The 21466-nt window shown below is 33.2% G+C and overlaps 1 protein-coding gene across 12 annotated transcripts in view; it reads left to right on the plus strand.

Moving 5' to 3' along the window:
* LOC145286342 (microtubule-actin cross-linking factor 1, isoforms 6/7-like) overlaps nucleotides 1-21466 on the plus strand; it is a 770369-nt gene that overhangs the window by 360609 nt on the left and 388294 nt on the right. For all 12 annotated transcript variants that reach the window (XM_080135266.1, XM_080135265.1, XM_080135270.1 and 9 more), the window contains exon 13: nucleotides 15711-15784. In XM_080135266.1, coding sequence (XP_079991392.1) covers nucleotides 15711-15784 — 74 coding nt within the window. The remainder of the gene's footprint in view (nucleotides 1-15710; nucleotides 15785-21466) is intronic.

Below are 21466 nucleotides of genomic sequence, written 5' to 3' on the forward strand. Positions count from 1 at the left end.
CCATCGAAAATGGGCGTAAAAGGTTTAATGGGGTGAGGAGGGCACAGAAAGGAAGTTTCCTTCTTTGAAAAATCATAATGGACATTTTTAAGATGCGTTCATTTCATTTGTGTGTTTAAATATGAAACTCATTTCGAATTTTAGCGCGATAGATATAATGCCAGAGATTATCAAAAATACTTTTTAGAAATGTATATGTTGGTGATCTGGTTCTTTTCTAGAATAGTAACTCCTAAAAATGTGGGTTATTATTTATTTTATTTTCGCTTAATAGTACAAACGGACCACAATACTTGACTTTGGTCTATACAATCTATTCTAACCAGAATTTTCTACCCGTTAATATCAAGGCTTCTAAATAGGATTTCGAATTTCTAACGAAATGAAGATTTCAGTAATATTTGTATACAAATCACGGAAACAAACTTGTGCGACGACAACGATGTTACCAATATCTTATGTAAAATTTGAATGTGATTTTGAAGTCTTTGATATTAATTCGAAAGTAGTTTCTTGTTAGAATAGCACAGGCAAAAGTCTGGTATCCGGATTCATTTGTGCTCTTTAACAAAAATTACTATATTCTTTCAAGTTTTTCAGTTGTGCCACTAATTAAGCAAAGAATTGATAATCAAACATTATTCTTCAGGAAATCAACTCCGCCACAATGCATTTTCATTATTTCTTTGCATTTGTTCTTCAACATAATCAAGCAAGAATTCCGTCATTTCAAAAAAAAAAAAAAAAAGAAGAAAATCGTCCTTTTCTATCTCCAATCCTATGAAACTATTTCTCAGTATTTTTAATCAAATTAAATCTTCACGGGAAATCATCTCTATTGACACAAGGTTGGTTTTTAAGGAGGTGGCAGTATCGCTTTTTTTTCTTTTTGTAAATAATAAAAAATGACACTCAGGATTAAAACAAAAATTGTCTTTTTCTAGTACGTCTACACTTCTTGAAGACAGAACAGATACTATACTCTGATCCAATCCCGAATGCCATAGTTGTTTCATATAACTAAGTAACTTTAAGAGGATCCTTAAAAGGCAGATACTACTTCCAAAAACAGCCACTTTTACAAACATTGTCTGCTCGCAAATTCCATTAATTAAATATGTAAATGGATGCCGAAGTATTTACGACATAGAATTACAAAGTTTTACATTGCACTTAATTTATATCTTATCACCAGTGTTGTTGCCGCTGCCATCTCCTCCCATCTCTTTTCGTTAAATCTTGAGATGTAATTTTGTATGAAGTAACAAAATGACATTGACATTTTTTTTCTTTTTACTTTTTTTTATATATAGGTAAATACGGTCGGTGTTAATGTTAGTAAAAATATAGCTCTCCCAAAACGGGTAGTTCGCATTTTTTTACATTGAGTCACCACTTATGAAGGCCACTCGATAAGGGTGGTCACCGGGACGACAGCATAGTAATAGTTAGTGGTGGAAATTGGATATAATTTGATTAAGGTGCCGACTTAACAAGAACTTGTTTACATTGGACTTGAAGACGATCAGTCGCGGCTTATTGTGTTTGGTAATGTGGAGCAAATTTGTAAATAGTGTAATAGATGTTTTTTGAGATTTTTTTTTCTTTCCTTCAAAAATAAATTTCCGCTGTTCCTGAATTTTTGCCACTCAAAATGAAAGCGTTAGTCATTAAAGATGCGACCATCGGAATATTTGTTTTACTAATATATCAAACATCCACTCGACATCGTGTGGGAATTGAAGAATCTCGTGCACCATTGTTAATGCATTATACATTATCGTATTTAGTATTTTCCTAGTTTTATACACTGTTGTAATTTGACTAGCGTGGACCTCGTGAAAATTCTACGGTACTTTCTACATCAATCTGTATAATTTGTTGTTCAAAAATGTTTTTCACGCTCAATACTAGTAAAAAGAAAAGACGTTTTTTTCCGGCAAAAATATTATCATTGTTCGTATTATTGGGATTCTTCGGACTACTTTTTTCATCTTGAGTGTCATTTTCATAACGTTTCGATCGATATTACTTTCAGGTGTATCTTGTCAAACTGGAGAATATTTCTGTGGAACTCGGGAATTTGTACGTAATTTTGAACGGAATCCTTTTAACTATGGAGGTAGCATGCTCTTGTTCCGTCGGCCATGACTGGATAGAGGTATTTTTCGGTCAGCCACACTGAGAATTGAACCATTAACATTTAGGAAAATATCAATTTTGTCCTCTTTGTCCTCTTTGTCGTCACGCGTCTTTGCGGGCAGTTCTAGTACGAATTTTAGGAGTCTTAAATACAATTGCGAATTATTTAGGACCTCGATCCAGTCATGGTTGACGGAACGAGAGCATACTATCCCCGTGAAGTAAAAATTACGTTTGAAATTCCGTCCAAATTCTAGAGTTTTACATAAACATTCCTGAGTTCGACAAGATACACTTAAAGAAGGTCGGAGATTACATCAACCGAAACGTTATGAAAATGACATTCAATATCAGATCAGTAGTCCGAAAAATCCAAATTTGTATATCCAATCCTCATCTCAAAAATTTAGAAACGTAATTGTCATTGTATGCTTAAAATTCTTAAAATAAAATATTTTTTATTTAAAATTATAGCACAATTATTCTTTTTAATAATATTTTCAGATTCTTACAGTAAAAAAAAAATTGTCAGCTAAATATTCTTCAAACCAATATAACAAATGTTACGTTTTGAAATGTATTTAGTTTTATGCTGGAAGAATTCATCTTCGTGCAGTCGGAAGTTAATACCTTAGCGACATGAGATCCCATTTTTCGTAATTTGTGTAAAAGGTGATAACGTACGCACATGAAATGCTTTAGCGTATTATATGAATTCACTAATTAGTTCTGGTGTGGCACCCAATGATGAGGTAGGAGTGTAAAGCAGTCATGTATTGAAATATATTTAGGAAAATTTATACTCTTTAACCACCCCTTCAGGGCACACCGGGCGTTTTCAGGAATTAATGAAGAACTTTGCTCTAAACTCTGAACACTATATTATTAATCCTATCGTTCAGGTTTTTCTTTTTAACTTTAAAGTTAAAAATCATATATGATAAAGCAAATGGTCAGATTTCCTTATGTCCGGCGTAAACGAAGACCCCACGATATTATTGTATACATTTTTGATAAAATTTAAAATATAATTGGACAAAAAACCTAAGCACATTAGATAATGTTTTAGAATATATATGGTTATTGATGGGGGGGGGGGGTCTCCAAAGCCGTAGGAATTGATGAACAAAGAGTCAGGAGCTACAATTTCTTGGCCTTCGGGACAAGATCAAAGTGTAGTATCTTTTCTTCAGATGCTGCACTTCTATTTCTTGTTCTCTTTCGATGGAGGAGAAATCCTTCACGACTGAGACAATTTTTATTTTTGTACCTTTTCTCCACGTTAAAAAACGACCCTGGTGTCTAACTCTGTCCCGTGGGGAGGCATAGTAAATAGGTACAATATATAAATATATAGATAGATTTATGCGTATGGAGATGATTAAATGTGTATGTATTTTTATATGTGTGTATATACGTATGTGTGTACGTTATATATATATATAACACACACACAAAATATATATATATATATATATATATATATATATATATATATATATATATATTGTGTGTGTGTATTTTTCCTGCTTTAAATCCTATAATGTATCGGCATATAAGGACACTTTTATAAACAATAGCATCAATACTGAGTAAACCCCTCCCCGACTTTCTTCCACTTTCTCCCCCGCATCCGTCTTTTCGTCTCGCATCCTCTTTGCAACCGGCATTTTATTAACGAAGAAGCACGCCGAACTCGCACTTAACAAGTAGAGGCCTCAAACGAGCCAAACGCTCGCAGGCAGGCAGAGCAAAATCCTACCATTCTTACGTCGACCCCCACCCTCGACATTCTGCCAACCAATCTAACTCTCGATAAAAATACAAACACCGATACTGTCAGCTACTGCTTACCAACCGAAAGGAAAAAGTTTGGGTTTTTACTTCGTCAACTTTGGATAATGATAATGAATTGTGAAAGTTTCATATTTTTTTACTGATGTTTAGCCGTTTTTTTTTCTGTCAAGTTGCTTTGAAAAATCGAAACGTTGTTTGTGAACGATACCACAAATATAAACATCGCTCATCCGTTGATTTTACTTTCATCCGCCTTTGTAAATATGGAAGAGATGGAAGGGGCACCTAAAAATCACACATGTGACGAAGGTACGTGAATGAATGGGTGCTACTAAATGAATTTTGGTAGAACCTCCCGTCCGTATATTTGTTTTCTTCGCATGCTTTGTTCTATATTTAGTGTGTGTGTGTGTGTGTGTGTGTGTGTGTGTGTGTGTGTGTGTGTGTGTGTTTTCTCGCATTTTTGAGCACTTTTGTAAAACAGATTGCCGGTGACTATTTAGCAATAATTCATATTTTCGAAACTTTTAAGATAAGGATTGAGAATTTGTTTTTACGACGTGCCCCAACGTATTATAAACACCCTAACCTCTCCATGTTAAGAACGACTTTCGGACTAAACACCCCCAAACCTCGAAAGCCGTTCTTAACATGAGGAGGTTGGGGGTATTCCGAAAGCCGTTCTTAACATGGGGTGGTTGGGGTTATTTATTCTACGCTGGGACAGGTCGTAAAAATACCATTATATATTATTCTAACAACGTCTAGGCCGATGTAACTTTCACTCTTTTAGTTGTGTATTATCGAACGTAAGAATAGGCATGCCGAACTCACGAAGCTGTACGAAAATTACGTTCGAAATTGCATAAACTTTCCTGAGTTCAAGACGCGACGAAAAAGGTTGAAGATTGCATCCAAGATGAGGACGGTAGTTCGAATAATCCAAATAATAGTTCATAGTTCTTAGTAAGAGAATAGAGAACTCTCGGTTGCTGATAACGTTTACTATAAGCACATGTTCCAATTATCGTAATAAATATGTGTTGATAGTGTAGCACTTAGAACGTTCGCCTGTTATTAAAACAATACGGTTTCGATTTCCGCTTCATGTACTTGTCACATTACTTATTTAGCCAGTTAAGAGTTGTGATACAATGAAATATGACTATTATGTGACTATTATTATATGACTAGTTGTGATACAGTGAAATAGCCTGTTTATGAATGGCTGCATAATTCATTTATGTACATTTACATTACGTATATTTTCATTATTTATTTCAATAGTGCTCAATATGAGTAGAGCTTAGTATGGAAATATACTTAGGGCAAACTACATATTAGTTCATTCCATCAGGCATATATATATATATATATATATATATATATATATATATATATATATATATATAAATTCTAGGTTAATATTTTCCAGAGGTAAAGTAACTAACGAAGTTTTAACAAGAGTGCTCAATAATTAAATGGGGCAAGATATACTTTTTATTTGTTTTACATAAGCATTAATATGTCGCTACACATTCATGAGCATGTTTCGGTCAGCCAGTTATTAGTAACTAGAGATCTCTTCAGGCGATATTGCCTTGAAATTTTAGATAGATCCATATTCAAGGAACCTATAACTTAATAACTCGATTTGAACCCAAAACAATAAATGTTAAGGGGTCATAATAGGGGTCAAATTTAAAAAAAGTTTACCTTTTTTGTTTTTTGCACACACCTCCAAAAAGTCGAGCAACGCCGGGATGAAATGCTATTATATATATATATATATATATATATATATATATATATATATATATATAATGTACGGACACACATTTTCGGTTCTCAGTATTTTAAAAATGTGAATAAATAGCCTTATTTTTATTATTGGAATCCTTTTGAGATGAGTAATTTATTTATTTGCAAATTATCCTCATCTTCTAGTTGTTGTTTCGCAACGTTTCCGCCAACTATCCCTCTGTCCTTCGACAGGTGGTAAATCGCAACGGGAAAGGGATGCTGAGTCTCTTATCTGTATTCTCAGTAATTACTACTTTCCATAGTTGTTGCCGTCCCCGTCGCGACTTATCACCTGATGAAGGCCAGAGGAATAGTTGGCTGAAACGTTGTGAAAGAACTAGATGAGGATAATAGCTCACAAATAAATAGTCTTGTTTAAATATGGTATAATGCCTTCCCTCACTGTAAGTGGCAGATTTGATAGAGGGTAAAGAATCGAACGCCAACCACCGAGTTTCAAATTTCGCTTCGATCGGCTGCATTGATGCTTTTTACTTTAACGATGAAACACAGTTCAGGATAAGTACTTCACTATCGATTCAGCGTAGGAATCCTTACAGTAGGCGTCCATTGTCTCTTGAGAATGGAAGAGGGAGTGATACTGATACACGCCAAAATGTGACCTTATTCAGGAATTGCAGTCAAAGATTATTAATCCATAAATAAACAAAACAGTGTAGTGACATATTTGGGGGGGATAGAAAATAGTGTCTTTTTAAATAAAAATGATACACATTTCTTTTTCAGTTATCATTCTTATATTAGCATCAAATTTGGTTATTTTAATCGATAATATAACATAGTAATATAATACTCTCTCCCTAATATATATATATATATTCGTATTCCTGTCGGTTTGTTTGTTTACAATTTGATTAACATATACTAAAGGTCCGCTACTTTACTCTTTCATATATTTCTATATATAGTATGATTCTTGCAAAATATATGATTAAGAGGCCACCTCATTTGCATATTGTATTAAGGAAAATCGATTTTACTAACTAGCGGTATGTTAATGTTTCTAGCGAGAGAATTGTTTTAAATGTTCTATTTAAAATTAAGCTTTAATATATGTATGTGTGCATGTCTGCCTAAAACTTTCGACAGAGGCGACGGATTTTACAAAGATCAGTATCGTTTTGAAGTTCCACATTTCAGACGGCAAATATCGAAAAATTGGCTAAAACCATTAATATCTTCACCTTCAACTGGGCACTTTTCTACAGGGCGGTCGCTTTTTTCGCCGATATCTTTGAAAGTCATCCTCTCCTTTCGATTGTCTAGCCTTAATTAAACCATAAGTCACTTCCGGTTTGGCGGTGGTCGTAACAGCAAAGACGTCAGGTTTTTTCCCCCATTATTTTCCTCCTTCGCGGTACGGGTTCGAGCCTGCTTTCCTACTACTACATTTTTTTTTTTTTTTTTTTTTCAACATACACATCCAAACACCCAGGCAACGCCGGGCTGAAATTCTAGTATAATAATAAATACGAAATCCGCATTAATCAAAATATATTTAAGTGTATTTTACAATGCCGGGCGGCATGTTAGTAATATATATATAATGCTTTTTTTCTTCTTTTTTTTTTTTTGAGGGGTTGAGCATACCGCTGGGTAAAATAACAAAGCGCATAATGCAATACTCTTCGTTTAATGGAACTTACGGCGTTTTACAATGTTTATCATTGTGATTTCACAACGGCCAAATAGTGTAGGAGTAAATAAGTACGTATTGTTATCTACGCGGTCGAGTTTCGATCTCCGCTTGAAGCAGTTACTGGACTAGCCGCACCGAAATGCTGTAAGACAATGAAACAGTGTGTGCGTGTAGAGTATATTTTTTCGGTTCTCCGCTTAAAATTGCATATTACTAAAAGGTTATGTGTGAGGAAAACAAGGTAATATGATGTTACAGTCTGAATGCTAAAGGATATAGGATCCCTCATTTAATCCGAGACGACGTCGGGTCTTGATGCTAGTTCAAATAAAAACAATTCACTATGCTATGACAAACCTTTTCAATCTTCATATGTACAACACTAGAAATAAGTCAACTAAAACTGTTTCTAAACGCCCATAATGACGCAATTAAAATCCTATTGAAACACGACGATCGTATTTTGCTCGTAACGAGCGGCTATGATTGAAGAGAATCTCAAGTTTGTATTTTCACACAAGCACAATACGGAATTTGTTACTTTTGATTACTTCGAAATATTTTGTGGTTTCGTTTCGAAAAGTATTAAATCCGAATGAAATCTGTAATTGTATATAGTAACAGAGCATCTATAGTTTTCCCGTCGTAAAATACGCCTAAATATATTTTAATATTTGCAAGATTTCCTATCTATTATTCTAGAGCCAATTCTCTATTGATTATCATATTCTATCCAATATATAGTAACAAGTTCAAAAGTGTAAAAACGGATCTCGGTAGCATTGTCTTCCTGTTAGAATTAACTCTAGTACGAGCAAATTTAGGGGCATCACGAACACTGCCGGTGTTTTGGTGCTTTTGCACAGTCTTTCGTAATTTTTTGTTCATCACATTTCAATCTATGGCTGATTTCTCGATTGGATAAACCAGAAATATGGAGATTAATGAACTCCTGACGATCACTAAAAGAAAGTCGTGGCATATGGACTAAATGTTACGTTGTATAACCTGGAACAACAACAATTACGATTAGAGACGCTTTGTTGCCTGTTAGTGGATATTTTTAACTGATTTAGGGGCGATAATTTAAGCTGTTTTTAAGCGAATTTGTTGCTGCGGAGTTTCTTTTTGCCTCCTCAATTTAAAGTTATTTTTTTTTAATTGACGTGAACACTAGAATATTTCAATTAAAAGTCGAATATGAACAAGTAAAATTATAGAGGAATAAAAGGCGAATCAAATGAGGTATAGGTTGTTTAAACAGTTACATTAAATTTAGCTTAAATTTGCAGTTTTTCAAAAAATTACAAGTGCGGATTTTATTTTCACCGACACTATATATATATATATATATATATATATATATATATATATATATATATATATATATATATATATATATATATATATATATATATAAATTAGTTTTGGGGGGTGGGGGGGAAAGAACCCCAGTCGAGTGCTCAATTATAAGGAAAATCCGAAAATAAGAGCGTATTTATATATTTTTTGTTCACAGAAAGTTTTTAGATGAGACAAGTCATTGGTACCGTCGGTTTCAAACCCGATAATTAGGACCGTTTTAGATATCCAAGCGGTACCAATGACTTGTCTCATCTAAAAACTTTCTGTAAACTTTATATATACATACACACACACATGAAAGAGAGAGACGCGTAAGTATCGGATACATATTATTTTCTGTTATAACTTTAGTTTATATGCACCATATTCCCTGGTATTCAGTAAGAAATATCTCCGAAAGTTATTTCAGTTTTATGTGGAAGGAAAATTTTAAAAACTCAGGTTGACTCAATTTTTTTTTTTATTATTAAAGTTCAAAACTACTCTCTGCAAAAGTATTGAATACATACAAATTTTCTTTTCAAATTTCTAGTCGAAACTTCGTATTTTAAAAGACTTTAAATATTCAAATGTTCGATAGTATTGGAACGCTCTCTGTGACCAATCAGAAACGCAACTGTTTACAAGATTATCCTACTAATCATCTGACTCTTTGGTGTGCATTCTGCAATTCAAGGTTTAAAATGGCAAAAACTAAAGAATTAGGCAGATATATTCGAAATAGAATCTTTGAACGTCACCAAGAGCGGAGAAGTTACTGAAAAATAAGCCAATACATGAAACTAGCACTAAGTACAATAGGAAATATCAGAAATTAAAAATATGCCGACGGTACAGTAAACCTTCCAAGAAATGGAAGACCGAGAAAAATAAGAGTACTTCAAGGTGGGTCAGCAGAAATGTGCAAAAACATAAATTTCATAACTCTTTCTGAAATTAAAACTGATCTTGAGGGTGTTAGAATTAATGTAAGTATACTATTAGCAGAGGTCTATATCGTAATGGCTTTCGTTCAAGATCACCAAGAATAATGCCTTTACTGAAAACCTGACATGTCAAAGACTGATTAAAGTTTGAAATTTATGCAAAAAAAGAGTATACAATTTGGGGAAAAGGTAATCTGGTCGGATGAAACGAAAGTTGCTGTATTCGGATGGAATACAGCAACAAGTGTTTGGCGAAAATGTTACACTGCCTTCAACCAGCACAATACCATCTCCACAGTTAAGTTTGGGGGTGGTTTCATTATGATTGAGGGTGCTTTTCATCAAAAGGTACTGGTGAGTTACAAGTTATCTATTGTAGAATGAATAAAGCGATTCTCGAGAACCTTCAGAAATCTGCAACTTCTTTAGGAAATGGTTGGAATTTCGTTCTTCATCACGACAATGATACCAAACAGACCGCAAAACTTGCAAAGGAATGGTTTGAAAATAATGGTATTGGTTCTCTCAATCGGCCAAGATGGTCTCTTGACTTGAATTCAATTGAGAATTTGTGGAATACTTTGAAGGTTATTTTCATAAGCAGGATTTACAAAATGTCAAGCAAATTAAAGGAATTATGCGATGAAAAATGAGGTAATAGATTAGTATGAAAAACTTCAGCTCAACTATAAAAAACAACTGAAGCTGTGAAACGAAAGAAAGGCTACACAACAAGATATTAAATTGATGTACCAAATACTTTTGTTTAGGGTAATTTTGAACTTTTATAAAAACAATGGATTCAACCAAGAGTTTTTAATTTTGCTTCCACATAAAACTAAAACAACTTTACGATATATTACTTACAAAATATCAGGTAAAATGGCGAATATAAATTAGTTATAACAGAAAATAACATGTATCCACTACTTATGCGTGTCACTGTATATATAGATAGATATAAAATAACAACCAAACGAATGTGTGACTACCACATGTGTGTTGCATAACATGATTAAAAGTTGAATGTGTATATGCAATGTTGTGTGTGTGTGTGTGTGTGTGTGATAAGTGCAGGAAGGAAACTTAAAACCCGAACGCGTCATTATGAACAAGGCAGTAATTTAATTTCTTCAGTTTTGTCGTCTACCACTTAAAAGTATTTCAATATGGGTTAAGTTGTTAAAATGCTTTGCGCATGTGTTTATTATTACTATTATTTCTTATTGACTGTGGATTCCTATACAATTTGTGTCCAGTGTGGTTCCTGGAATCTAAGTGACAAGTTTTCCCAGATTTCGAGTATTCTCTTTCAATCAGCATTACAAATAACTATGCATTTTCGCAACAACTGTTTACCATTGATTTCTTAAAATTTTAATTAGAAAATACCCTCCGGGATTCCAGTTTTATCCGTGTCATTCTATCGGAATTCTGAACGATGCTTTCCTTCCTCGGTCTTTCTATTCTCTTTGACTATTGACGATCAATTCCTGTGCGAATCGGTTATGTTGATGTCACCATGTGACAAAGTGCCGAGTCATAAAATGCATTCTTTCCTTATTTATTTACTCGCGGGTTATGATTGCTCACTGTACAAAAAAATGGTGTTCCCTAATTTCCAGAACTTGTCTTTTTCTTTTCTTTTTTTTTTTCTTTTTTTTACACAGTGATCACCACTTATCAAGGCCCGGAAGCCACTCAGGGATAAGGGTTATTGCAAGTACATTACGTTAGTGTGGAAATTTGATGAAGTGTTTACTTAAGGGGGCGGTTCATTAGGAATTTGTTAACGTTGGACTTGAAGACATCCAAGTTGTAGTCAGGTGGGAAGCAGGCAGACGGAACAGAGTTCCACAGGCATGCAGTTCTGAGACAGAAGCTTTGTTCATGGAATCCACGTTTTGCTTTAGGCACAGATATAGAGTGAGGGAAATTTTTCACAGTGGATTCAGCTAGACGGGTGTTTTTTGTGAAAGATTGGCGAGGGGGACCAGAGATTGGAGTTCAGACGATCACCTGCCATGGAAATAACTATAAAACAAGGATAGGCTCGCAACGTCTCTTCTGTGGGAGAGAGGTTGCAGGGTAGAGAAAAGGGCATCCCCACTAAGCCACGAAGTCTATTTTGTACTCTGTCAAGGCAGGATAGGCTGTTTTTAGCAGCTCCTGCCCAGATATGGCAACAGTACTCCATCCTTGAACGTACTAGCCTTTTATATAGATAGAGAATTGCATCAAAAGTGAGATATCTTCTGGGGCGGTAGAAGGATCCCACCATCTTTCCAGCGACCTTGACAACAGACTTGATGTACGTGTTCCATTTCAGATCAGGAGTAAAGGTCAAACCCAGAAGCTTGTCAAAACACGGGGCCTCACCCAGACGAGAGCCATCCATCACAATTGATGCAAGCTGGGGATCAGAGCGTTGATGATGTAAGGATAGGAGTTTGGTTTTGGATGCATTAAAGGTAACCAGCCACATCTCCCCCCACTGAACCACGCGCTCAAGATTAGAGGAGAGAGAATCAGAGAGAACTTTGTCATTTACAGCCTTTGATGTGTTGCCGTAGATGGTCGTGTCATCAGCATAGATGTCAACGAATGATTTAAGTATTTGTTTAGGGAGGTCATTGATGTAGATCAGGAAGAGAGTTGGGCCCAGGATTGACCCCTGAGGGACTCCAGCATTTATTTTGCAGGCCTCCGATTTTTGTCCATCTACCACTACTCTTATGAGCCTATCGGGAAGAAATGATTTAATGATTGAGAAAACATTTCCAGTTATACCGTAGCTGGAAATCTTGTGAAGTAGACCCTTATGCCATACCTTGTCGAAGGCCTTTGATATGTCAAAAGCAATTGCCCTAGAAAGGAAGCCTTTGTCAAGAGATTCACTAATCGTGTGGGATATAACCGTCAGCACATCTGCGGTAGATCTTGCAGAGCGGAAACCATATTGTGTGTCACTGAGAAGGTTATTCCTGCTGAGGTGGTTGACTATTTCTCTATTTAATATGGATTCCAGCAACTTACTCATAACACACAGGAGACTTATTGGTTTGTACTGAGAGGGAGATGTCTTTTCCGATAAACGTCGTAAATCATTTTGCATGATAGCAACAGCCTTCTACTATAGTCTCCTCACTGGCCACAATTGTTAGTATTTAGTTAGTGCCAATAAATTTCTCCAGTGTTCTAATACTCTCTATGCCATTCTAGTAGATATCTAAATGGTGTTCCTCTTTCTCGGTCTTTCCAGCTTCCTTGTATTTTAAGTTGGGGCTAATATGTGTGTGATTTTTTTTTCCTCCTCATTTGATTTGATTGGCAACCTACCAGCTACTCCCCTTTGAGCTTAGCACGAGGGTAAAAAAAAGTGCTGTAATTAATCTTTAGAGTCTGTGGCACACAATTGTTGAATTTCCAGTTTGGGGGCTGAAGTGTTTGTTAGTCACACAGAAAGAAAACTTCACTTAATCGTACATGTTTTTTCTCTTAGTATGGCAAGAGTGTTCTCTCGTAATTTCCGATGATTAACTTATTACGAACCTAATGTCGAAGCTAATATTTTAGTTTCTGTTTTATGCAACGACACTTTGCTAAATATTTCTGATATTTTCTTTCGTTACATTATTCCGAGTGTTAAATGGAAATATGAATGATTCGGTTTCTTTTACGGCATATCAACCCTTTAAAAAAGAGTTACTGTTTTCTCTCTTAAAATAATCATTTTTTTTTTATTATTATTCATTGTGACAACGAATTGCCTCCCTTGCATTCTAAAATAGCCGTATCTGATTGTGAAAACAATTCACCTTGATTAATTACCCAGGATTTAATTTTAACTGCCTGAAAGCGAAAAGCCTTCATTCATCGTCTTTTTTTTTAATGTGATCGCAATCCGGTCAACACCCAAAAGAAACTTATTTTCAATGAAACTTTCTTTGAATAGGACACATTCAGGGAACCGTCTTGTATTAGGTGTTAAAGGGGTATATTTAATCAATAGGTTTTTAACAGAGCCACAAATTGCACGTTGCGCGGCTAAAATAAAAGGAACAAAATTTGAAACATAAGTTTAAAGTAAAGTGAAATATTTGACAACTTATTGAAAACAAAAGTGACGAAGTGGAATTATAAACAAGTGAGGTCGTCTAGGTAAGAATTTTACAATGGCAATCCCCAGAGAATATTCTCATGAAACTTTCTGCCTCTGAGGAAGCCGGTTCAACCCGCCCATGGTGAATGCCGATGGAAGAAACAACAAAAGTAGTCTTTATTAAAGAGCTTCAAGCAGGTACTAACCGCCGGCGAACTAGGCAGGCAAAGTATATCTCATTGTAAAACGTATTTGCTGAATTTGCTAAAGTTAGTAGTTCGTTACGAAACGGCCATTGTTATTAATATTTCTGCGAACTGTTTCGTGTTGTATAAATACACGTCGTCGCCATACACCCTGTCCTGGTGTTATTTAACTGGAGTTATATTTAATTATACATGTTTATTATTTATATATTTAATTATACATGTTTATTATTTATATATTTAATTATACATGTTTATTATTTATATATTTAATCATACATGTTTATTATTTATATATTTAATTATGCATGTTTATTATTTATATATTTAATCATACATGTTTATTATTTATATATTTAATTATACATGTTTATTATTTATATATTTAATCATACATGCTTATTATTTATATATTTAATTATACATGTTTATTATTTATATATTTAATTATACATGTTTATTATTTATATATTTAATTATACATGTTTATTATTTATATATTTAATTATACATGTTTATTATTTATATATTTAATTATACATGTTTATTATTTATATATTTAATTATACATGTTTATTATTTATATATTTAATTATACATGTTTATTATTTATATATTTAATTATACATGTTTATTATTTATATATTTAATTATACATGTTTATTATTTATATATTTAATTATACATGTTTATTATTTATATATTTAATTATACATGTTTATTATTTATATATTTAATCATACATGCTTATTATTTATATATTTAATTATACATGTTTATTATTTATATATTATACATGTTTATTATTTATATATTATACATGTTTATTATTTATATATTATACACATTTATTATTTATATATTTAATTATACATGTTTATTATTTATATATTATACATGTTTATTATTTATATATTATACATGTTTATTATTTATATATTATACACATTTATTATTTATATATTATACACATTTATTATTTATATATTTAATTATACATGTTTATTATTTATATATTTAATTATACATGTTTATTATTTATATATTTAATTATACATGTTTATTTATATATTTAATTATACATGTGTTTGGAAACTGTTTGTGCATGTGTTAATTATTCATTTGCACATACGCACATTGATAAGGTGACAACATCGAATTGAGATTATACATACATTTAAAGACTATATATGCCACTCTAACGACACCAAGCGAATAATATACATACATGCTTAAAGACGGTATATAGTGTCGATATACGCATGTGCCATCTAATTACATACATTTAAAAGACACAAGGGGGTCGGGATACTGCCCAATCGGTGCAGCTTGAACGATTTTGCAGAGTACAAAAAAATTTCAAAGGATAATGTAAAAAAAAAAAAGTGAGGAAATTGTTATATAACCATGTGTCAAAGACGCTTAAAAAAGACTCGTCAACTTGAACGTTTTCTCAGCTCGAATGACAAAAGAAGTGTCAACGCGTAGCTTATATGCACAAACCGTTATTTTATTTCAAATTGTATGAAAGTGGAAATCGTTCTTTTATATTATCACATAGCAAAGCATTTAAAAGATTTCCTGTTAAATTTAAAATTCCGTCCAATAATTTTTGCTGCGGTTATAAATTGAGTCTTTTTCTCGAATTGCAAATTGCAAAGCATGTCATTCAGTTTAGAACATAATTCGCTTGTTTTCTTTTTCTTTAGGAAGCGACATTAAATCTAATTCAACCGCTTACAACACTTGGTACAAAGCAGAACGAGTTGTCACGATGTACAAGGTAAGTGGTACCGGTTTTTTCATGATATAACATTGAATACATGCCAGCTAGAATACTTGCCCAACAATGAATCCATAAAAATGAAACAACTTTAAATCTTTCAGTTCAGATTCTTCAAAAGAACAAAAATGATATTGGAAGCTTGTATGCAACTGAAGTTTTGGACATTTTTTTTTTCTCTATCTGCTTAAGTTTCCATTAGCATTCTTTGATGAATGACATGCTCCAAACTTTCTGACCACTATCTTTTTTTGGTGTTAAGGCGTAACAAGAGTTTTCGCCCACCCTCTTTTTCGGGGAGAGGATGATAACTTTTCAGCTATCCTTCATTAGTGGAGGATGGGGAAGGGTAACAAGACTTTTCGGTCATCGTTTAGTGTAAAGTGGAGGCTAACACCCTTTCACGGTTGAGTTCCCCAAATGCTAGAAGGCTTTCTTGATTAATAGCGTCTTTCCTCGAACAGCTAGACTTTAGAATTTCCTTCCTGCTTCCCTGACTGAATTGATATACAGAACTTTCAATGCAATGTAAATCAACATTTTGTTAATCTTTGCTAGGTATGCCCCCAAATAGTAGAGCCTTACTCAAACGTCAGTAAAAAGAAAAAAAAACTTTCAAGCCATTCCATTTGGACACGTGCAGTTAAAAGAATTTCTTGCCATAGAAATACAGTAAATTAAGAGATATTCATAATGATTTTTAAGTTTAAAATTCGACGTTTAAGAAACCAAAAACGATATGTGTTTTTTTTTTGTTTTGTTTTGTTTTTTAATTATTTATCTTTAAAGATAAATCTTTAAACGAGTTATTGCTGTAACTTAACAAAATTAAGATAAAAAAAAAAAAACTCGGTGTGGCCAAATTAAGAATATTGAAAACATAAGTTTTTAATGTTTTTCATTTGCATGAAATCGACATTTCAAGTGTGGGAGGGGCAGCGATCAAATAAATGTTGCTCATTTTGTAAGCATTTCACATCAAACGAATCTTCGTGTAATTATCTCATCGCATCAAGTTTTAGCTTATTCGTGTCTGCATCTTAAGCTACACTTTCACGACCCCCCCCCCTTCTATGCGATTTGTGATTTCGACGTGCATGTGTTATCTAAGTACTTTTTGAACGCGCGAAACTAATTAAATAAACAGAACAGTAATAACCTTTGCGGGTGTTATTTCCGCAATTATTTAAAACAAGAAAAATTCCTCGACGACAACAATGGATAAGATTCTAATTTATGCAAATGCTGATCCATTATGTCTCTGGTCACAATGACAAGGCTCATTGATAAAAGTGAATTAATAGATTTGTGAGATGCACTTATATATATTAGTTCTGTGTAACGAAACAGTTGCAAGAAAGGAAATATAAAACCCATTTTAACTCAACAACGAAAGAGTTTATTTAAATGGAAGAATGTCCCATGGTCCAAGTGAAAAAAGAAAGTTGGGTTGTCGAAGGTCGGCTAGCAAATTATCTTCATCGTGACTTAAGTGAAGATTACCTTTGCATTAAACTTGTGTAATCTGCTGATGTCATAGAATATAGTCCTGAAGACAGAACCAGAAGTCTTTCCGTTGTATCGAATTGCAGAGGTGAATGATCAAAATAGTACGAAAATAACTTATTTCCCACCTGAACACGTGCAGTTAACAGAATTTCTTGGCGGGGAAATGCAATTAAGAGATGCTGTAGTGAACTACTACTATGATGCTGCTACAGTATGCTTCTCTTATTTCTCTCTTTCTCCTTACTCTTCTACTTTTCCCTTCCTTTCTTCTCTCAACATCACGTCGGGGTCACCAAGTTGTGGCGATTACCATAGATTTTAACGACGTTTGAAAAAGGGTCACCATTTCGGTCGGTCCCCTTTTGGGGGCATCTCCGAAATTAGAGAGATAACAAAAGTGCTGACACATAAGTCTAGATCTGGTAGGAAAGTGACATGGAACAAGAAAAATGAGTACTTTTATTTTTAAACAAATTTAGGCAATACACATTTAATAATTCTGTGGAGGGTACTTAACTCCGTTATTTGGAGGGGGGCTCGTGTAGTGAACTACTACTATGATGCTGCTACGGTATGCTTCCCTTATTTCTCTCTTTCTCCCTACTCTACTTTTCCCTTCCTTTCTTCTATCAACGTCACCAGAGGTTTCAGCCAATCGGAATAGAGGACTGTCTCAGAGGGAGATACAAAGAAGAAATCTCTCTCAGACATGCGGAAACGATAGAAGCATCAACATGCGACGGACCAGTTTCCCTGGATAAAGACTTTTATCAAAGAAATGTACCATCCTCATTGTACCCCTAAATCTTGGAAACTTTTCTAAAACATCATCAATCCTAAAGTCTCGTCGCACTTAATTATAACACGATGTTTTCTTTTCCACAACCGTTCTTTTTCAGCACTCTTGTTCTCTCTCTAATTTCGGAGAAAAAAAAGACGTGTGTTGAAATATTTATTTACCTTTAAAGATAAATATTTATTTTCAAATAAATTTATAACGGAGTTTTATTATCGTGAATTAATTTTTTTTTTTTTTTTTTTTTTTTTTTTTTTTGTAACTGTATTAATTTTTAATGCTTCAGGACAATATATTTAAACCATGATTCAATGAAAGAAAAGTGTGTGCAAATGAAAGCTTCGCCCGAAAAATAAAGTAGATGTTTGTATAAAGTAGATGCTAGCCATAAAAACATAGTTCAAGTTTATATAGGTGGAGACTGTTCAGATTTTCATTTCGTTGTTTCGCGTGTATGATGTAACTTGCTATTATTTGTTTTTATTACTTTGGAACTTATGCAGAGAAGGTACCCTGCTGAAATAATAACGTTATTATTTAGAAACCTCTTCTTAACATGAGGAAGATGTGTTGTAACTATTCTGTACTTTCATCTAACAATTTACTTAAAGAAATTGTAAAATTTGAATTCAACTAAAAATATCACGCTACCTTCTTTCATAAGCCCCATTATTTATTTTACAAACATGATTTTAATAAATAAAAAGTTTAGGAGCAGTATTAAAACTAATTTCATTGCATAATTTACGTGACTGAAATAGGAATTTTTTATTTTGTGTAAATAAGCTTTATTGAAAAGAAAACGGAGTTCTATTTTGCTTAAGATCTCATTCCATGTTTAAAACCCCGGGATACGGTGGTCCTAGGATACTTTCTTTTTTTTTTTTTCAAATTACAATGTTTTTTTTCGGCCCTTGGTTACGATATTTGTCTCACCTTACGGTGTTATTTATGTTATTTGAATATATACATGTGTATTATATACTCTGTTTTGTTACTAATTTTTAATGCCGTATCTCTGGCCTCTACTGTATATAATTGCTCAATACTCTAGAGCAATGCACACACACATATATATATATATAACAAACAGTTAATAAAATATGTTTTAAAAAGCACTTTAGAGTTAAGAACATTTAATTTTCAGTATGTGTATATATATATATATATATATATATATATATATATATATATATACTTGTTTATTGTTATATAAACATGCTCACATCCCGCTGCTACAAACAGCCACTTGTTTCAATCAAACAACAGATATCATCAGGCAGCGACTTGACTATTCAAATGTTCATTGAATTCAATGTTTGTAGCAGCGGGATGTGAGCATGTTTATATAACAATAAACAAGTATTATCAGCTCTTTTTATTGAGCACTATCTAACAACCTCGTTGAATTCACTATTCCATTACTTTTGAATAAAAAAAAAACCGCATATATATATATATATTCTAAAAAATAATATTTCTTCTCGTATATTTTAGGGAAACTGCATTTTATATGTAATTTAATTCTAAAATGGATAAGTATCGAAAATTTCACAAAACTCTGACGATTAGTTGATGTTTACTAGATTTCTTAAACACGAATATGTTTTCACGTTCGGAATGTTTACTACATGGGAACGTTATTTTTAAGCGCCAATTATGTAAACACGATTTTCGTCTCGCAATTTCATTATTGTCGTACGATGAAAATTTTTTTTTAAATTATCACTAGTTTATTTTGCCCTTCTTTAAAATGTTACAAAAGTTATATTGATAATATTAGCTTATAATAAAGTTACATCGTTTTTACATATGGGAGGGTAATTCTGTGGTGAATTTTGGAGGTGCCTACTCATCGCGAGTGTTTAATTCCATCAAGGGCATTTGTCAGACGAGTAGTTTGACGAATTCTTTCAGTAGAAACAAACTTGTGTCGCTCACTTGCTATAAGTACGGATTTTCTCACCATTACATATTTACACACAAAGCTTATATATTTGCGGAATATTAGGTTTCTTAAGAAATGGGGACGATATTTTACGTAAAAAATAGATTTAACGTTTATTTTAATAAAAAGCGTAAACATTATTTCTTAGTTTATTTTAACACAAAAGTCGTGGTTTTAAGATTAAGTGAAATAAAAAAAAAAATTCTGGAAAAGATCGACTTTCATAAAAAGAAAAAAAAATAGACTGCCATAAACGTAATCATGTTAGTAGCTAAAAATCTACAAAAAAATGTAAAAAAATCTTTGGGTTTGTATTACTGTACACATAGATTCGAAAAAGTTGTCAAAAAAAACAAATATATAACAAATAAATATATAACAAATAAATGTTATCAAAGGCAAGATAAATTACTTTTCTACTAAACTGGATATAAACTAGACAAAATACTATTAAAAACCACCGAATATATGTCAAGTTATGTCACGGTAACATATATTGAGCGAATTTCTAACAGTATTTTGTCTAGTTTATTATTTATTACACCTTTTTCCAAACTTACCGTGTTAAAGAGAGAGTCGGCCGCCATTTTGAATTTTCCAATACATCGGTAAACACTGTATGCTTTTCGAGCTGAATAAACATGTTAAATTGAATAAAAACACGAAAATTATATCCAGTTTGGTAGAAAAGTAATTTATCTTGCCTTTGATAACATTTATTTGTTATATATTTGTTTTTTGAAAACTTTTTCGAATCTACGTGTACAGTAATACAAACCCAAAGATTTTATTGCTGCGCCAGTCTGACTGTTTGACAAATCTTGCTTGCTAGGAATTCGAACAAGACGTCATTTTCAGTGCAAGACCTGAATGTATATTTACATAGGTTACGAAAACGTCGATGCTGGAATGTCCAGTGGACAGGGACAGGAGTGACAGAATGACGTCTTTCCTCGTTTTCAGCGTTCTCTCTGCTGGCCGACCTTCAAAGGGGCTGAAGAAGTTCTTCAATGGACAGATGAAATTAAAGAGCCCTGCAAAGATGTGTAATCAGTTTGCGGCCAAATCACCCAGCAGGAAAATAAATCTTTAGTTATGGCTGCTACAAACTTCTCTGAAACGTGTGAACACAACTTGTGATATGCAAACGCTTCGAAATTTGGACAAGGATCAAAATGTACTGTGTGTTCGAAAGCCGGAGAAAGACGAATCCTAGAGTGAGAGGATTCGGCACTTGTGTGTGTGGGGGGGGTATTTTGAGGGAGTTCCACTCGAGGATTGGACAATTTATTGAATTCAATCAAAGTTTTGTTATTCGGGGCGGGGGGTTAAACGATCTTTTTACAATTTCGAAATAAATTAAAACAGTCAGTCTGGGATATTCTGAAATGTATGAAACAAGTCGGCACTTTTACTTTTTGGTGACTTC

The sequence above is a fragment of the Euprymna scolopes genome, chromosome 10 (genome assembly GCF_053919585.1).
Source record: "Euprymna scolopes isolate OS-2025 chromosome 10, ASM5391958v1, whole genome shotgun sequence".
In the NCBI taxonomy this organism is placed as follows: Eukaryota; Metazoa; Mollusca; class Cephalopoda; order Sepiida; family Sepiolidae; genus Euprymna; species Euprymna scolopes.